Below are 18,999 nucleotides of genomic sequence, written 5' to 3'. Positions count from 1 at the left end.
TATTTTTCACCTGAAGCAATATTCTTCACCTTGGCTGATGTGGACATACATAGCATAGGAGGCTATTTCAGCTGCTATATGGTTGGCTGTCTGTACAGTCATGCAAGTTCAATGCTATTAAAGAACACGTTTTTTCATATAAAATAAACACATTTTTATGCAGTTTAGAAGTTTTGGGGCTTTTTTTTGGCTCCTGCGCTGCTGAAATCGGGGCGTCCTTTATTTCTATTTCTGAAAGGTGGCAACCCTAGGTGCAAAATATGCCGTGAGCATCCCAATCTGGCCGATAAAAACTGTATCTGACTCTACAGACTAACACGCACCATAATTTGTTAATTCATCTTTATAAGTGAATAAATATCGGTTTGCCTATAACTTATTCCTGCATCCCTCTTTTATCAATCCGGCGAGACGGGTCACCGCGTTTTTGGAGCCCCAAGTCACATATCCAGGGGCTCCTCTGAGCACCAGACCAAAATAATTATGTGCAGCCCTGTGTATGTGTATGTATGCATATATATATATATATATATATATATATATATATATATATATATATATATATATATATATATATATATATAAATATATCAGGGTTTTTCCTGCATACAAAATTAGGAGAACCATAAATCAGCCTTTAGTCAGTTTCCAAGTCATTAGGAGCATATCAACGTGAAGCCAACGTGTACGTGATTTAAACATGACTTTTTATTCATCTTTACAGATCTTCTCAAAAACACAGAGCCAGTGGGTTTGACAAACGGTGGCTGAACCGATTTACCTGCTCAGGCAAACTGAGGAAGGTTTGGTCTGTTTATGCCAAAAGCACTGTGACCCCCATGCAGCAGGAACTATCACTATTTATGTCTGTATCAAAATAAATACTAAAATACTTAATGCATTAATTGTTTTGTTTAAGGTGAAGACACCTCTGCGCAGCAGACTGAAGGAGAGGCACTGGGATGATGTTGTAAGGAGGCCATGATGGACCAGGACCAGGACCATCCATGGACCAGACCAGGACCATCCATGGACCAGACCAGGACCATCCATGGACCAGACCAGACCAGGACCAGGGTTTCCGTTGTCCGGTAACTGCCGGACTTTGTCCGGTAAAATATGCCGAAGTCCGGTATTTTATAATCTCTGCGGTCAAAATGTCCGGTGAAAATACTCCTACCAAGCACAATTTCAGTTGTAATAAAATGGGTAATTTCCACATCATTTTATGAAAAAACATATAGCCTACTTTTTTTTACGAATGAGCAGTGTGTGTGTATGTGTGAATAAATGAATGTAACCTATATGTAAAACGAAACTTTTTTTCTGCGCGGAACGAAACTTGTCGCATTTGTTTCATTAAATCTGACAAGCCGCGCACCACAAGAGAGGTCTCTGATATGGCGAAACAGGCAAATTTGAAAAGCTTTTTTTTTTAAACGAAAAAGCTCTAATGGCGAGGGTGATGATGAGTCTACTTCTAAAAACCTATCTGAAGAGATGGAGACTACAGATGATGCTCTGGCCCCCGCCGAAAAGAAACCGAAATGTCGTGGATTCCGACTTGAATGGAAAGACAAATATCCCTGGCTGAGGTGCGACATCATCGATGGATCCGAAAAAATGTTTTGCTCACACTGCGAGAAGTCGGGGAGGAAGAATGGATTCACCAAAGGATCAGCAAACATGAGAATTTCATCTCCCGTTGAGCACAGTCGGTGCAATGATCACGTTTCGGCGGTCACTTTATCCGCACAGCGAGCAGCAATGAAAGGCCACTGTGAGAGGGCAAAAGAAACCTCAAACACGAAGCTGTGCTCTCAGCTAAAAGTTGTATTTTACATGGCCAAAAATGACATCGCATGTCACCAGTATGAGGGATTGACTGAGCTACTTGGAGCAGTTAAGGCTCCAGATTTTGTGACAGGTGACGCCATTTACCGGCACAGCGGCCCCGTTGATGACATGGAAAAGGCACTCGAAAGCGTTGTGATGAAGCAGCTAGATGAAAAACTAAAGAGTAGTGACTTCATAGGAGTTATTATTGATGAGACGGTAAATATCACCGTGAACAAGAAGTTGATCATATACGTCAAAATGGAAGTACAAGGGAGAGCTGAGACACGTTTGCTGGGGAATTATGATGTGCAGTCCGGGACTGCACAGTGTATATTCAACAAACTGGTTGAAGTGCTCCGCGAGCGGGATGTGGAGCTTTCCCGCGTCATTGCCCTGGGCTCAGACGGAGCAAGTGTAATGATGGGAAAGCGTAATGGAGTTGGTGCTCTTCTGAAGAGAGAGAGTGCGTTTTCCCTTCAGGTGCACTGTATTGCACACCGTGTGGCGCTGGCCGCGCAAGATGCAGCCAAATCTATGGACCAGATAGGGGCGTACAAGCGCACAGTTGCTTCTGTGTACTCCTTTTACAAGCACTCAGCCAGCAGGACCAATCGCCTCCGTCAACTGACAGCAGCGCTCAGCGATGAAGACATGACAAGCCTGAAGCAGCCGTGCGCTGTCCGCTGTCCGCTGGCTGTCCTTGCACAAGGCAGTGGAAAGTATCAAAAGTAACTGGCCTGCTTTAGTGATGGAGCTAAATGAAGAGGCTGTGGGAGGAAATGCCCGAGCCCAAGGTATTCTTGGTCAAATCCAGCCATACAGCTTCATCGCCTTGACTCATACCCTGGCTGATGTGTTACCTGTGATGACCAAACTGAATTTGGTTTTCCAAAAAGAAGATGTAAATCTTGCCACAATTACACAGTTACGCGATGCCCCAGGTCCAGAAGAAGAGCGGTTTCAGGCGGATTGCCAAGACGACATGTACAGGGAAGTGAAAGTGACACATGCAAGTGACCGAGCCGTTCAGGCTTTCAGAAAAGCCAGAGCACACTATATCCAGCATCTAATAGATGCTTTACATGACCGATTCCCTGAAGATTCACTGGATCTACTTAACTGCCTTGATGTCCTTCTGAACCCCTCCCGATATCCAGGGACAAAAAGGGGTGAGTAGAAGCAAAAAAAAGAAAAAGATAACTTGAACATTTTACTACGGAGCCCCTAAAGACACACAGATTTTTTTTTGATTTTTTTATAATGAGTTTTTTTTTTTATAATGAGTTTTAAGCGTGCGCGTGAAACCTTTACGCGCGCGCGTGAAACCTTTAAGTGAGCACGTAAAGTTGTTTACTTGCAAGCAAAGTGGTAATGTCCTTATAATGGAGTCCCAGGTTAAAATATAGCTCAGCTAAATCCTGTAATGTCATTTCCATTCATAAACAGAGCAGGAACAAACTGGAGGGTCTCCTGTTCCAGCAAAACTCCATCCATGTACTTGTTTTTACGCGCTCACGTAGAACAACTTTTAGGCGCTCACTTATAAGTTTTGCAAGAGCGCGTGAAACTTTTTAGTGAGTGCATAAACGTTTTATGTGCTCACGTAAACAACTTTACGTGCTCACTTAAAGGTTTTACGCGAGCGCATAAAGGTTTCAAGCGCGCGCGTAAAACTCATTATATATATAAAAAAAGAAAATCCATGTCCCTTTAGGGGCTCCGTATTTTACCGTATTTGACGTTTCATTAAAACATTCACTGATTAATTATCACTCCGTTCAGCGCTCCAGGAGTATGCTGAAACAGCCATCCAAACCATCACTGATCGCTTTGGAAAAGGAATGATCAGTGAGGACGAGTCGGCTGCAGCCACAGCTCCACTCATTGATGCCACAAGTGCGCGCAGAGATGCCGTCGCTGTAATGACAGCGCTCCGCGGTTATGGAGGCTTGAACTTTTCAATGGCATGTGAAGTTCTGATCAGGGATTTCGGTGAAATCTACCCCGAGTGGGCTCAACTGGCCAAGATAGCCTGCGTGATCCCCGTCTCCAGTGTGCCAGCAGAGAGAGGTTTCTCTCTGCAGAACCGCATCAAAACAGCGCAGCGGAGTCGCCTGGGGGAGGAGAAAGTAACAAGACTGATGCGCATTGCAAGCTGTGCAGAGACACTTGGATCTTTTGATTTTAATTCTGCAGCTGCTCACTTCAGTGCTGCAAAAATGCGCAAAAAGTAAACTGTTATACACCAGATCTAGGTAAAGGGATTTCCCCTGTTTGTTTTCAGTTTATATTCCGTTTTATTTTAAACGCGCGAACGGACATTTTTTTTATTTCAAGTTATGGCCATGTTAATAAAATGTTATTTGCCACTCCAGATGTGTTTTGTATTTGTTTACAAATTGTTTTATTTTATTTTATAGGCCTTCCTCTTTATGTGCATGTCAGAAGAGCGCAAGCTTCTGCAATATTTATTTATTTTTTGAAGTTACGCTCGCGAGTCAATTGACGGGACTTATTTTATTTTAAATACCGTGTTTTTCAATAAAAATACTAGTAAATGACTGATATCGTACTACTGCATATGATTTATTTTTAACCTCAATAAATTCATATACTGTAGCGTATGTGACCGGAATTTCAAACATTTGTCCGGTAAATTGAAACCCTGCCGGTCACATTGTCCGGTGCCAATTTTTTCTAGCGGAAACCCTGACCAGGACCATCCATAGACCAGACCAGGACCATCCATGGACCAGACCAGACCAGGACCATCCATGGACCAGACCAGACCAGGACCATCCATGGACCAGACCAGACCAGGACCATCCATAGACCAGACCAGGACCATCCATGGACCAGACCAGACCAGGACCATCCATAGACCAGACCAGGACCATCCATGGACCAGACCAGACCAGGACCATCCATGGACCAGACCAGGACCATCCATGGACCAGACCAGACCAGACCAGGACCATCCATGGACCAGACCAGGACCATCCATGGACCAGACCAGACCAGACCAGGACCATCCATGGACCAGACCAGGACCATCCATGGACCAGATATGGGCTGGGCGATATATCGAGATTTTAATATATATCGAAATATTTTCAAACGTGATATGGTACGAGACAATATCGTTTATATCGAATTACCTTTTTTTTTTCTTTTTTTTTTAAATAATTTTGATATAGCTTATTTTGTGACAAATTGACTTGAATGTTTTATTTGAGATTTGCACAAATGTTTGGTTATTTGCACAACTGTCAACCTGGAAAAAGTCTGCCTGTTACCGTCTACATTGTATTAATTGCACAGTGTATTTTAATTCAATTGTTGCAGGAAAGGGATATTTGTTTTATTTTATTCAAGAAGCATTTTTATTCTATATATGCAGGATAAATGGGCTATTTTGCCTAAAGTTAAAGAAGTACATTTTAAAATTATGAATAAGGTCTATTCTGAGGCAGAATTTCTTAAAAAAATATTTAAATTTGAGGTAGATCAATGTTCCTTCTGCAAAACGGATGAAGAAACACTGGATCATTTGTTTTATGAATGTCCTTTGTCTCATTGTTTCTGGACAGACATATGGAACAGGTTTGGCTCCGTTGCGACAAATGGCGAGTCATAGGTTGGTTTTCTACATTTATTTCTGCAGAAGACACAAAAACACATTAATAAGTCTTCTGGACCCTCTTTTTACTCCTTCTGCTCCCCTCATCACAGCAACGCAGCACTGTGTAAATGAATTGATTTTCCTCTACAATGCAGAGAAATACACTCCTACATTTTCTCAAACAAAAGCTACCAAAAGAGACAATAAAAATGGCAACATAAATGGATAATTGACATGTAGGTCTTAAAGGATAAATGTTGGTATCAATTATAACAATGTGATATAAAAAACCTTTTTGATGTCTTCGTTTTTATAAAATTTGAAAATATAATTTAACTCGTAGGTCGCCATTGTTGTTTACATTCTGGGTAGTACGTCACACGGTGGCTCCTGCTGGCCCCCGTCCACTGTTTTGACACCCAGAAACAGATGAAAACACAGCTAAACAGGTGACGGCGCACCAGAAACACAGATGAAAACACAGCTGAACATTAAGGTGACGGCGCACCTACAAAAAAGTTAAAAAAAAAAAAAAAAAAAGTACAGCACCATAAAGCATGAACTATAAAAACACCATAAAACTCAGATAGACTCAAACAGACCACACGTTTCAACTAGCAGATAGCTGATGCTACAATAAAAACCCCAGCGAGATCTGGCGTCATTAAATTAAATAAAGATGTTCTTGCCTATTTGACGCGAAGTCTGCGCCTCCCGTTTCGTCAAAGTCCCGGGCCAGCCACAGCTACGCAGCCTGCAGCGCACCGCCACCCGCTCTCCGCCACCCGCTCTCGCCGCCGCCGGGATGGAGACGCCACTGGGCAGGATGCACGTTTGGGTGGGCATAACCCACCCCTGCCGCCCGTGCTGGGTGATGACAGACCAGAGGCTGAGGGGACTGGCCCGGGACTTTGACGAAACGGGAGGCGCAGACTTCGCGTCAAATAGGCAAGAACATCTTTATTTAATTTAATGACGCCAGATCTGGCTGGGGTTTTTATTGTAGCATCGGCTATCTGCTAGTTGAAACGTGTCGGTTAGTCTATCTGAGTTTTATGGTGTTTTTATAGTTCATGCTTTATGGTGCGGCACTTTTTTTTTTTTTTTTTACTTTTTTGTCGGTGCGCCGTCACCTTAATGTTTAGCTGTGTTTTGATCTGTGTTTCTGGTGCGCCGTCACCTGTTTAGCTGTGTTTTCATCTGTTTCTGGGTGTCAAAACAGTGGACGGGGGTTAGCAGGAGCCACCGTCTGACGTCACTAACCAGAATGTAAACAACAATGGCGACCTACGAGTTAAATTATATTTTCAAATTTTATAAAAACGAAGACATCCAAAAGGTTTTTTATATCACATTGTTATAATTGATACCAACATTTATCTTTTAAGACCTACATGTCTTAATAGCCAGGGTTCCTTTTAAAGAAAATCTGTTAAGAAACACAGCAGCAGTTCCCAACGCAACTTACCCTCATCAGAGCAACGCAGCCCTGTGAGGAGCTGACATATTTATCATATTTGTATATTCAGAAATTATCCATTTATGTTGGCATTTTTGGCGCATGTTGTATACTTTAAATGCCACTGACATAACGTGGCTGTTTTATACAATACAATACAACTTTATTTATAAAGCACTTTAAAAACACCAACATGGTCCAAAGTGCTGGACAGGCAAATGAAAGACAACACACCATAAAGCACAGGGCACATAAATAAAACAATCATGATAAGTTAAGTGAATAAAAAGGATAAAATAGAAGATAAAAGAATAAAATACTAATAAAAGGATAAAATAAGCACAACTGTCTTGCTAGGTGTTAAAAGCCAAGGAGAAAAGGTGGGTTTTAAGAAGAGATTTAAAAACAGACAGAGAGGAGGCCTGTTTTATTTGCTGAGGCAGGTTGTTCCAAAGTTTTGGAGCTGCAACAGCGAAGGCGCCGTCCCCTCTGAGCTTTCTATTAGTTTTAGGCTCTCTCAGGAGCAGCTGATCAGCTGACCTGAGAGAGCGACTGGGGGAATAAGGGTGTAGGAGCTCAGAGAGGTACGGCGGGGCAAGACCATTCAAGGATTTAAAAGCAAATAAAATAATTTTAAAATGAATCCGAGACTGTATGGGCTTTGTGTTGTTTTGATGATTAATATGCTTTTTGTGGATGTTTTTGTCTTCGCGCCTTTTGTATAGCGGCGGGCGGTGACTGGTTTAAACCAGTAGGTGGGAGTGTGGACTAGGGCTGAACGATTAATTGCATTTGCGATAATATCGCGATGTGATAAAACAAGATTTTCTAACCACAAAGGCTGCGATTTGACCAGTCACGTGATCTGGTCACGTTGCCGGCAGGGAAAAAAAGTCAACAGTGCCGCGTGTCCGCGTGTAACCTAAATCTACCATGGCCTCAGCGTTAGGGCTCGGCCAGGCGGGGCTTTATAAACATATGGGCTTTATAAATGTATTAAATATATGAGCATGGAGTCGGCGTGGCGAGGAGCTGCGCGTGGCGAGGAGCTGCGCGCGGCGAGGAGTGGAGTCGCGCTGTGAAGGCTGATTTATGGTTCCGCGTTAAATCGACGCAGAGCCTACGCCGTAGGCTATGGCGTAGGTTACGCGGCGACGCACACCGTACGTACCGCGTACTCTGCGTTGGTGTAACGCGGAACCATAAATCAGCCTTAAACCACACCTGCAGCTCGTCAGCTCATCAGGAGGTTAAAGAGCGGCTGCCAGTTGTTCATTGCTGGTTGGTTTTGTTAACTCTGAGCTTTGTTGGTTTGTTTGTTTGCTGGTGTTTTTTTTCTCTCTGTGATTTTTGAGTTATTTGTTAAGAAGTTCTGAGTTCCCTGTGAAGAAGGTTTTTTGTTTCCTGTGGGAGTTTTTCTGTGTTTTTCTATTAAACTACGCCTCGTTTTGGCAAAAGTTTAACCCGGTTTGGTGTCGTGTGATTGGGTTCAGAGAGAACGACCCATAACACTCGTGTACAGACGTGTGTAGACGTGTTAAAGAGGTAAAGCCACAGATTTGTTTTCTTTATTGTTGTAATCTGTGCTTTAAATAAATCTGACATTGTTTATTATAAAACAGACTGATTTATTGCTTGTGTAGTTGAAAAATACATGAGAACAGGACCTTGAAAAAATAATCGCATATTAAATCGCAATATTGAGGAAAAAAAATCGCAATTAGATTATTTTCAAAAATCTTCTTCTTCTGCAGAAATAAATGTAGAAAACAAACCTATGACTCGTCATTTGTCCCAACGGATCCAAACCTGTTCCACTGGTGCCGTGACCCTTTGGATCTTCAGATCAGCTTGATGCTCATCGCCGCGGATGCTGTGCTGCTGTCCTGATCTGTGTTTCAGGATTATTGGAGGGTCAGGTTTTGATGGACTGTAGATTTTGGTGTAGTGCCACAGCCTTATTTTATTTTATTTCTTGCATTTGTGACTTTGCTTTCTGTGTTAACTGTTTCTGTGGAGAAAAAAAAAAAAAAAAAAAAAAAAACAACGCAAGTGCTTTTGATGGTTGATAACAGCAGCTAAAGTAAATATGGATGGGTTTAATACTTTTAAATGAAGTTTTAAACGCAATTTGAAAACAAGAATGATTAAAGTGGGTTTTTCAACTCTGTTACACAAACACAACTGGATTTCTCTTAAAATTAAAAATGTTCCACCTTTTGAATTAAACCATATTATTTTCTTCATGGGTGATTTGGAATTTTTTGTTTCTGATATTATTAATATAATTTTGTTAGTGGGTAAGTACCATATTCATTCTGCCAAATGGAGAAATTGTGAACCCTCTTTTCTGGGTTTTATTGATGATTTTAAGATTTTTTTCTCATGTCTCAAAAGAGTAGAAAACAAAAATGCAAGTAAAATAAGTCTACATATTGCTCGTTATTTGTTATTCTAATTAAATATTTCATCCCCTTTTCTATGCTCCATTATGTGAATTTAAATGCTTAATATATTTTTTTATTCATATGCACCTTTTAATTCTGAGAGCAACTTGTTTTTTTGTTTTTTGTATTCCTTACAAGAATCCCCATTTTTTATTTTTATTTTCCTTTCTTTTCATGTTGCATTTAAATTGATATTTGTCCATTATCCTCTTTGAGAGTTTGTATATTTTCAATAAAGTTTTGTTCCAAAAAGAAAAGAAAGAAAAAGCTACTGACAATGAACTAAAGTGTTTGGATGATCAGCAGCAACAGAAAGAGCGAGGAGGAGCGGGAACGTGGACCTGAACACTGACCTGCAGACCAGCGGAGGAAGAGTCCGCTTTGGTCCTGCTGCTGGACTCCTGGTCCTGGTTCTGACCCCGGTCCTGGATCTGGTCCTGGATCTGGTCCTGGATCTGGTCCTGGATCTGGTCCTGGTTCTGGATCTGGTCCTGGTCCTGGATCTGACCCCGGTCCTGGATCTGGTCCTGGATCTGGTCCTGGTCCTGGTTCTGACCCCGGTCCTGGATCTGGTCCTGGTTCTGATCCCGGTCCATCTCCTCCTCCACGAGTGTTTCCTGGTGGGAAAATATTAAAGTGCAAACTTCAATTACTCAAAACAACAACTTAGAATCGTGTCAACAATTTTCTTTTTTTCTTTTAAATAAACAAGACGGCGACTCAAAACAGAGGTAGGAATAAAAATCCTGAAAGTCTCTCTCTGTCCTCTCGTCCCACGTTGACCTGTTTCCTCTGGGAGGATTTCAGGTCCTTACGGACCAACAAACACTCAGGGACACATTCTTTCCCCAAGCTGGAACTTTCTACACTCATAAGCTGCTCACACTGAGCAATATTCTTCACTCATTCATGTGCAATATTCTTCACTCATTCATGTGCAATATTCTTCACTCATTCATGTGCAATATTCTTCACTCATTCATGTGCAATATTCTTCACTCATTCATGTGCAATATTCTTCACTCATTCATGTGCAATATTCTTTACTCATTCATGTGCAATATTCTTCACTCATTCATGTGCAATATTCTTCACCCATTCATGTGCAATATTCTTCACTCATTCATGTGCAATATTCTTCACTCATTCATGTGCAATATTCTTCACTCATTCATGTGCAATATTCTTCACTCATTCATGTGCAATATTCTTTACTCATTCATGTGCAATATTCTTCACCCATTCATGTGCAATATTCTTCACCCATTCATGCGCAATATTCTTCACTCATTCTTGTGCAATATTCTTCACTCATTCATGTGCAATATTCTTCACTCATTCATGTGCAATATTCTTCATCCATTCATGTGCAATATTCTTCACTCATGCATGTGCAATATTCTTCATCCATTCATGTGCAATATTCTTCACTCATTCATGTGCAATATTCTTCACTCATTCATGTGCAATATTCTTCATCCATTCATGTGCAATATTCTTCACCCATTATGTGCAATATTCTTCACCCATTCATGTGCAATATTCTTCATCCATTATGTGCAATATTCTTCACTCATTCATGTGCAATATTCTTCATCCATTATGTGCAATATTCTTCACTCATTCATGTGCAATATTCTTCACTCATTCATGTGCATCATTATTCTCTCATTTTCATAGTGTTTCTATATTTATGTTTCCTGTTTGTCATGTTGTTGTTTCCAGTCTTTGTTTCCAGAGTCTTTGCATGTGTGCACTTTTACGGAGCTGCTGCCTAATCTCATTGTAGCAGTCTAATGATAATAAAGGCTTTCTATTTCTCTTCTATTTCTATTGTTGTAGAGAAGCATCAGTGCAGCTCTGACTGATGCAGCTCTATACTGGTCTCCTCTTTGTGTCCTCCAGGACAAAACAACGGATGAACCACCTCAAAAGTCACACTGTGGAGTCAAACTTGAGTTTAGCACGATCTGCTCACGTGGAATGAAAATAAACCAAACTCTCTCAGCTTGATCCAGCCTAGCGTTAGCCTAGCCGTTAGCCGTTAGCCTAGAACCCCGTTATCGTTTCATCCCGCTCCCACCTTTGGAGACGACACAGTCTGTATGATCAAAAAGATTGATTCCTGCTCACCTTATCAGTAAAAGTCCAGAGCTCAAAACCCCCCGAGAGTCCCGTGATCGGGGCCGCAAAACGGGACTAGTTTCTTCTGAGCGGAGGAAGATTTTGGTCGGCGGGTCGAGGCGCGGTCGTCACGTGATCCCGCTGCTCCAATAGGATGCGCGTTGCTAGACGAATGTGACACGGAAACCACATTTCCCAGCATGCCACAGTAGTCAGGAGCATGCGCAGTAGCCCCGCGGGAGGTTCTCTGACAAATGAATGTCGCTACCAAGAGGTGAGTTTGTGTTGGACTCTATTAGACACTAGAGTGAATCCAGCGCTGTCGGGGGGAGAACATTTCCCTCTAAATACAACATTCTAGTCTCCGGGACGACAATCTACATTTACCAGCAGGAAACACTCGAGTGGTGGACACGAGTTTGGAGGAGATGGACCGGAACCAGAACCAGGACCAGGACCAGGACCAGGACCAGATCCAGGACCAGATCCAGGACCGGATCCGGATCCAGATCCAGATCCAGGACCAGGACCAGGACCAGATCCAGGACCAGGACCAGATCCAGGACCGGGGTCAGATCCAGGACCAGATCCAGGACCAGATCCAGGACCAGATCCAGGACCAGATCCAGGACCGGGGTCAGAACCAGGACCAGGAGTCCAGCAGCAGGACCAAAGCGGACTCTTCCTCCGCTGGTCTGCAGGTCAGTGTTCAGGTCCACGTTCCCGCTCCTCCTCGCTCTTTCTGTTGCTGCTGATCATCCAAACACTTTAGTTCATTGTCAGTAGCTTTTTCTTTCTTTTCTTTTTGGAACAAAACTTTATTGAAAATATACAAACTCTCAAAGAGAATAATGGACAAATATCAATTTAAATGCAACATGAAAAGAAAGGAAAATAAAATTAAAAAACAAGGCGCTCTAAGAATTAAAAGGTGCATATGAATAAAAAAAATAAATGAAGCATTTAAATTCACAGAATGAAGCATAGAAAAGGAGAGGAATTATTATATAATATGCAATTAGACTAACAAAATGTCTTGCACTGGAGAGGTGATGTTGCTTCAAATCTCACTGTACCCAGGTACACTGACAATAAAGTATTCTGATTCTGAAATAACGAGCAATGTCTAGACTTATTTTACTTGCATTTTTGTTTTCTACTCTTTTGAGACATGAGAAAAAAATCTTAAAATCGTTAATAAAACCCAGAAAGGAGGGTTTACAATTTCTCCATTTGGCAGAATGAATATGGTATTTAATGAATTGGGAATGTGCTTTGTTTAATGTGTTTATATTTATCATGCAAGAATCCTGTCAAATTATCCTTCTGCAAAAATCATGGAACAATCTGGATTTAAAAACATTACAAATAAACTTTTTACCACACTTTTTATCAGTCAGAGTACATCCTTCCATTAATAGATTTGGTAATACATTTGAAGCTGTATTATACACCAAAAGTTCTGAATTAGGTGAATTAATGGTAGAGGAATAACGCTAAATATTTTGTTGAATTCTCTGAGAACAATTGGAATTTTATATATTTTGGAAATCTGTCTAACTTAAAAGAATCCCTTTACTATCCATTAAGTCAGTTACATATAGAATGCCTTTATCAAACCAATTAATTTTAAATACTGATTTTTCTACTATATGTAATTACTCTATTATAATTAGACAACTTAATGGGGATCCTGTTCACATCAAAATCACATTTCAAAACGAAATCTAGACATCCTATCTTTTTTTTTTTACCTTGTCTGCACACATATTAATGGTTAATACCATGCTGGTAAAAACCTAAGGCATATATATGTGCATTGTTACTATATTTAATTTAATTTAATTTATTTTATTTAATAGGGACAATGCAGGTTTACAAGTGATCACATTCAATCATTACAAACAAGCCAATGTGACTGATGTTCTGCATACAGAGATTATAGCTATTGCTAGTTTCCATCTCCTGTCCCTAGTTAGGCTTTTAGTAAAAGAAAATGAAAGAAAGGAGAAAAAGAATACAAAAATACATTCAATTTTCAACATGCAAAGCTATATCCTATTTACAATTCTCAGCTTGCAAGAGAGCACCCCATTAGCGGTTACAGGTGATTAAAAATGCGTACATTTCTGATTCTGATATTCTGATATTCTGATATTTAATATATATACAGGGTTTTTCCTGGCTCTAATTGAGGCAGAGGTGGCACCATCCTGGTCACACGCGTGCGGGTAAACTGTGCCTTCAACTGGCTCAAGCAAACACTTTTTACAAGATATTTTTTTTTTCTGGAGTTCGAATATGATTAAAAATATATTTATTAATTCTTTATTTCATGAATTGATAAAATAAAACAAACAAATTAATATAAACACAACGTTCCTAATGAGAGGGAGCAGAAAGAAGAAGAATCTTATTTAATCTGCCCCTTTTTCCCAAGAAATCAATTTACAAAGAATGTAAATTATATGAAAATTATGTAAAAAAAAAATATGACAATTATCATGTTAAATAGGGGTGTAACGGTACATATATTTGTATTGAACCGTTCGGTATAGCGTGTTCGGTTCGGAACGGAGGCGTACCGAGCGAGTTTCCACACGGACATATTAAGTAGAGGACCGCACGTTGTGGAGCAGAGCGCTGCTGCAGCTGCACAGGCAGTTGCGCTCACACCGAGAAACAACAAGCAACAGTTGTAGCCGACGTCATGGCTAATGCCGCTAGTATTGGCAATAACCCGTGCTTATTAATCACAAAACACAGTTTAAACATCATGACCAAATCCGCTCCGACCCGGTGTGTCAGTATCAGCGCAGACAGACTGCAGCTTCGCCTGAATTATGGTTCTGCGTTAAATCGACGGCGTAGGGTCGCGGTGCGGTGTGCGTCGCCGCGTACCCTACGCCGTCGTTTCTGCGTTGGTGTGACGCAGAACTATAAATCAGCCACCGGGAGCAAGGGCTCGCTGGGTTGATGTTGATCCGCGGACCAAACTTGTTAAGCAGCATCAAACTCACTCTTATCTACACGGAAATAACGCTAAAATATAAAGAAGGCCTCCCAAAGTGTGATCTATGGTGAAATAGGAAAATTAAGATGTGTACGCTGTATGAGTAGGCTGTTCCCACTGTTCCCTCTAGTTCTGCAGCGCAGCTTGAAACCCCGCCCACCCCCGCCCCGCTGCAGGCACTGGCGCTTTCAGTGTGAACGCACCAAGCGGCGAGATGCTGGCGTCGGGACGCCCGTGACGCTTTCAGTGTGAACGCAGGGTTATAAATGTTATTTAATCTGAGCAACAACTTTAAACTGTTCAGTGTTGCATTTGTTCAATTTTGCACATTTGATGTAGAAAAGATTTGTTTTTAAGATTTAAGATTTTGTTGTTTATAAGTCTGAGCCTTATAAATGTTATTTAATCTGAGCAACAACTTTAAACTGTTCAGTGTTGCAACTGTTCAATTTTGCACATCAGGGAGATATTTTTTTTTTTAAGTCTGAGCCAATGTTATTTTGTGTGTGTGTAATAAACAACTAGCACGTTTATATTTTGCATTTTGTTTTCTTACTGTACCGAAAATGAACCGAACCGTGACCTCCAAACCGAGGTACGTACTGAACCGAGATTATTGTGTACCGTTACAACCCTAATGTTAAAGCATTATTTTATTAACATAAAAATATAAATACAAATATAAGAACTCAATCTTACCAAAAATAAAAATTTTCTAGAACGAGTTACTTTTTAGGTGACTGTCTTCTTTTAAATGTAATGACTTTTTTTTGGACTAGAAATAAAACATTTTGACTGGATATAAGACAATTAGTCTTGGTAAGATTTTGAGTTTTTGTAGGGTTTACTGACAAATCTCGCAACCAGACAGAACATTTCAGCCTCCTATTGATCCATCTGTAGAAGCTCATGATCCTGGTAGTCCAAGACCTGGTCCTGGTCCTGGTCTGGTCCATGGATGGTCCTGGTCTGGTCTGGTCCATGGATGGTCCTGGTCTGGTCTGGTCTGGTCTGGTCTGGTCCATGGATGGTCCTGGTCTGGTCCGGTCCATGGATGGTCCTGGTCTGGTCCGGTCCGTGGATGGTCCTGGTCTGGTCCATGGGTGGTCCTGGTCTGGTCTGGTCCATGGATGGTCCTGGTCTGGTCTGGTCCATGGATGGTCCTGGTCTGGTCTGGTCTGGTCCATGGATGGTCCTGGTCTGGTCCATGGATGGTCCTGGTCTGGTCTGGTCCATGGATGGTCCTGGTCTGGTCCATGGATGGTCCTGGTCTGGTCTGTTCCTGGTCTGGTCCATCATGGCCTCCTCACAACATCCATGAGCCTCTCCTTCAGTCTGCTGTGCAGAGGTGTCTTCACCTTCGACAAAACAATTCATGCATTAAGTATTTTTGTATTTATTTTAGTGCTGTCCAAGTAAACGCGTTAACGATGCGTTAACTTCACGTCCTCTTAACGCCGACAATTTTTTTAACGCATGAGATTAAAAAAAAAAAAAAGGCGCAACATTTCTGGCGCTCGTCGGCACCCGTAGCCTGGGAAAACGTATGGTGGATTGAAAGATGGAGAATGAAAAGGGACTTTTGAACGGTTAGTTCACTTTCAAAAAGATGCAGGTGGTTCGCTGGACAAGACTAAAGTTATTTGCATGTACTGTCGATTTGAAATGAATTACCATCGTCGAGTCTCAAATACCTGCAGCCAAACACACGAGCAGAGAGCGCCGCGACACGCACCGTACCCTACGCCGTAGGCTCTGCGTTGGTGTAACGCGGAACCATAAATCAGCCTAAAGAGCGCAGCGCGCCGCTCCGCCCCCCCACCTCGTCAGAAGCAGACAACGCTGTAGCAGCTTGCAAAAAATAACCAGTCAAATCAAACTTTATTTGTTAACCCCGCCTCCCGCGAGACCAGGGGCCGACAAGGAAGAACCGGAACTCAGGCCACCAGCAACCCCACAGAGGGCTTGAAGAGGGCGGGAGGCAACCCACCGCCAGTGAGGCCCACCTCCCCCAGCAGTGGCCGAGGGGGCCCGTGGGCGGGGCCCTCACGACTACGGGAAGAAGCAGCCAGGGATCCCGCGACGGCGGACCACGACCCAGGCGAACCCCAGCCACCCGGTCCGGACATTCGGCCAGGAGGCCCTCACCCTCCAGGCCAACAACCCCCACCCGGCGAGGGGCCAGCGAGACAGAGCCGCCCCGGACGCCAACGCGGACAGACACACCCGCCCCCACAAAAGCTTCCCTCCAGGACCAGAGGGGCGCCCCGCCACAGAGGCAGCGGGGGGGACCGGAGACGGCCCAGAGAGAGGAACCCCCCAACAAGGCGACACCCGCGCGGGCCCGACAACGGAGGGCCCCCGACCCAGGCATCCCCTTCATCCATCCGATTCCTATAATATACTAACTACAATAATGATGATAATAATAATAATATTAATAACCATTTTTGTATCGTAATAATATTAATAAATTAAATTAATTAAAAAATACTTCAATTTTTTGCCCTGCCAATGGAGGCCCAAATCATCCATGGCAGGACCCTTTCATACCGCATTCTCACCGACAAAGACGCACATTCACACACCGTGTCCCTCTCCCCGGGGGGATCCAGCACCATCAGAAGGCACCCCAGGCTGCGCGGCGAGCCCCGCCAGGCCCGGGCACCGCGACCCACCTGTCCCAGGCTGACGAGGGAACGCGGGTGGTGTGGGCCCCCCTCCCGCCCCTGGTGTTGAGTGCATGTAATTAATGCAATAAAAACAGGGAGGGGGAGGTCAGGGTATCAAACTGACAGTGACCCTCCCCTCCAAACGCTAAGTATCCTTAGCTGACCCCACTGCCCCCCAGGGGCCACTAGAGGCCCGCACCCAAGCCGACCCCCGCCCCCACTAGGTAATGAAGCCTATAATCGGGGACCAGAGAGAATGCAGTTCGGCCGAATGTTGTTCAGTGGAGGCAGACATTATCTCACTACTAATATGATCTGACAGAAGATTCCTAAAGTGGTTAAAGGGGACATATTATGGCATTTAATGTATATTTTAAAAAGGCCTTGAATGTCTTAAAAACAATCTAAAGCTTGTTTTTTCTACATACATCAAAAATTCAGCCTGTGAGCCATGTCTATAGTTTTACCGCTTCTAACCCCTTTTTCTGTGCCTCATTCTTAGGGAAGGGGGGCTATGATAATGAGGCTCTGTGCTGATTGGCTCCCTGAATGACGTGTAGCAGGGGAGGAGCATAAGCCTGGCATTCAGTTACACGGATCTTAAAGCCTTATTTACGGTTCTGCGTTAAATCGACGCGTACCCTACGCCGCAGGCTCTGCGTTGGTGTAACGCAGAACCATAAATCAGCCTTTAGTCAACTCGTCTTCACACAGGAAGGCTAACAACCACACACACACACACACACACACACACACACACACACACACACACACACACACACACACAAGCATACAAGTGTGGTATTTAAAAAATAGAGCGGGAGCAAAACTTAGTTTGATTGTGCTTTATTTAAGTTATTACATTAATCAAACCCATAAAAATCTCCATCCTCCGTTTCTTCACGACGGAGCCCGCTGCCCGAGCGGCAGCCGACGCATCGGCTCCCGCTCGGGCGGCGGTTCCTCCCGGAGGAACCACCGCCCGGTCTTCGGGCAGAGACGGGTCTTCGAGCCCGCCTCTGTGGAGCAGCTCCACGGGAGCAGCGTCTCCTTCCCCGCTCCAGGCGCCCCGCCACGGAGCCTACGCCGTAGGCTCTGCGTTGGTGTAACGCGGAACCATAAATCAGCCTTTTGCTTGGAAGATCTGAAATGAACAGAAGGAAAAAAAAAAAAAAAAAAGGTCCGTGAGCGGACCCGGAGCTCCGAGCTAAGCTAAATACTTAGCCCATGCAAAGATCATACTTGTAGACAAATATAAATAACATAAAGAAATAACATTCTTTTTTTTTTTTTTTTTTTTTTTTTTTTTTTACCTTGTCTGCACACATATTATTGATTGATACCATGACGGTAGAAACCAAAAGTGTATATATGTGCATTATTACTATATGTAATATATACATATATATACGCACACATATGCGTACACATACATAAATATACACATACAAACCCAGTGTTTTTTTTGTTTTTTTTTTTTTTTTTTTTTTGGGGGGGGGGGGTGACGACATCCACTGCCAATCCAGGAAGCAGGAACACACGGAGACACACGTCAAGCACTGGAAATCTGCAACAAAAAAACCACAAACAAAGCACGAAACCGGCACGGAGCCAACCAAAACACGAACAGCAATCGACCTAAATCTTGAGATCTGATCGCAGTCTGAGCTAAGCTATCGCTACCGCTACCTAAACCCAAAAACTAGAGAGCCAGCATGCAGGTGAACAAGCCAGTGTGTATGTCTATGTGTGTGTGTATGTATATGATCGTGTGTGTGTGTGTGTGTGTGTGTGTGTGTGTGTGTGTGTGTGTGTGTGTGTGT

At 42.8% G+C, this 18,999-nt stretch overlaps 1 protein-coding gene across 1 annotated transcript in view; it reads left to right on the top strand.

Moving 5' to 3' along the window:
- Positions 1-1,052: 1,052 nt before the first annotated feature.
- LOC133421856 (zinc finger protein 665-like) overlaps positions 1,053-18,999 on the top strand; it is a gene marked incomplete at its 5' end in the record, with an annotated part of 29,488 nt that continues 11,541 nt past the window's right edge. The window contains one exon of the mRNA XM_061711644.1: positions 1,053-1,112. Coding sequence (XP_061567628.1) covers positions 1,053-1,112 — 60 coding nt within the window. The remainder of the gene's footprint in view (positions 1,113-18,999) is intronic.

Source organism: Cololabis saira, chromosome 21, assembly GCF_033807715.1.
Source record: "Cololabis saira isolate AMF1-May2022 chromosome 21, fColSai1.1, whole genome shotgun sequence".
Classification (NCBI taxonomy): Eukaryota; Metazoa; Chordata; class Actinopteri; order Beloniformes; family Belonidae; genus Cololabis; species Cololabis saira.
The sequence above is the reverse complement of the archived record's forward strand: the minus strand, read 5'-3'. Positions and strand labels throughout refer to the sequence as shown.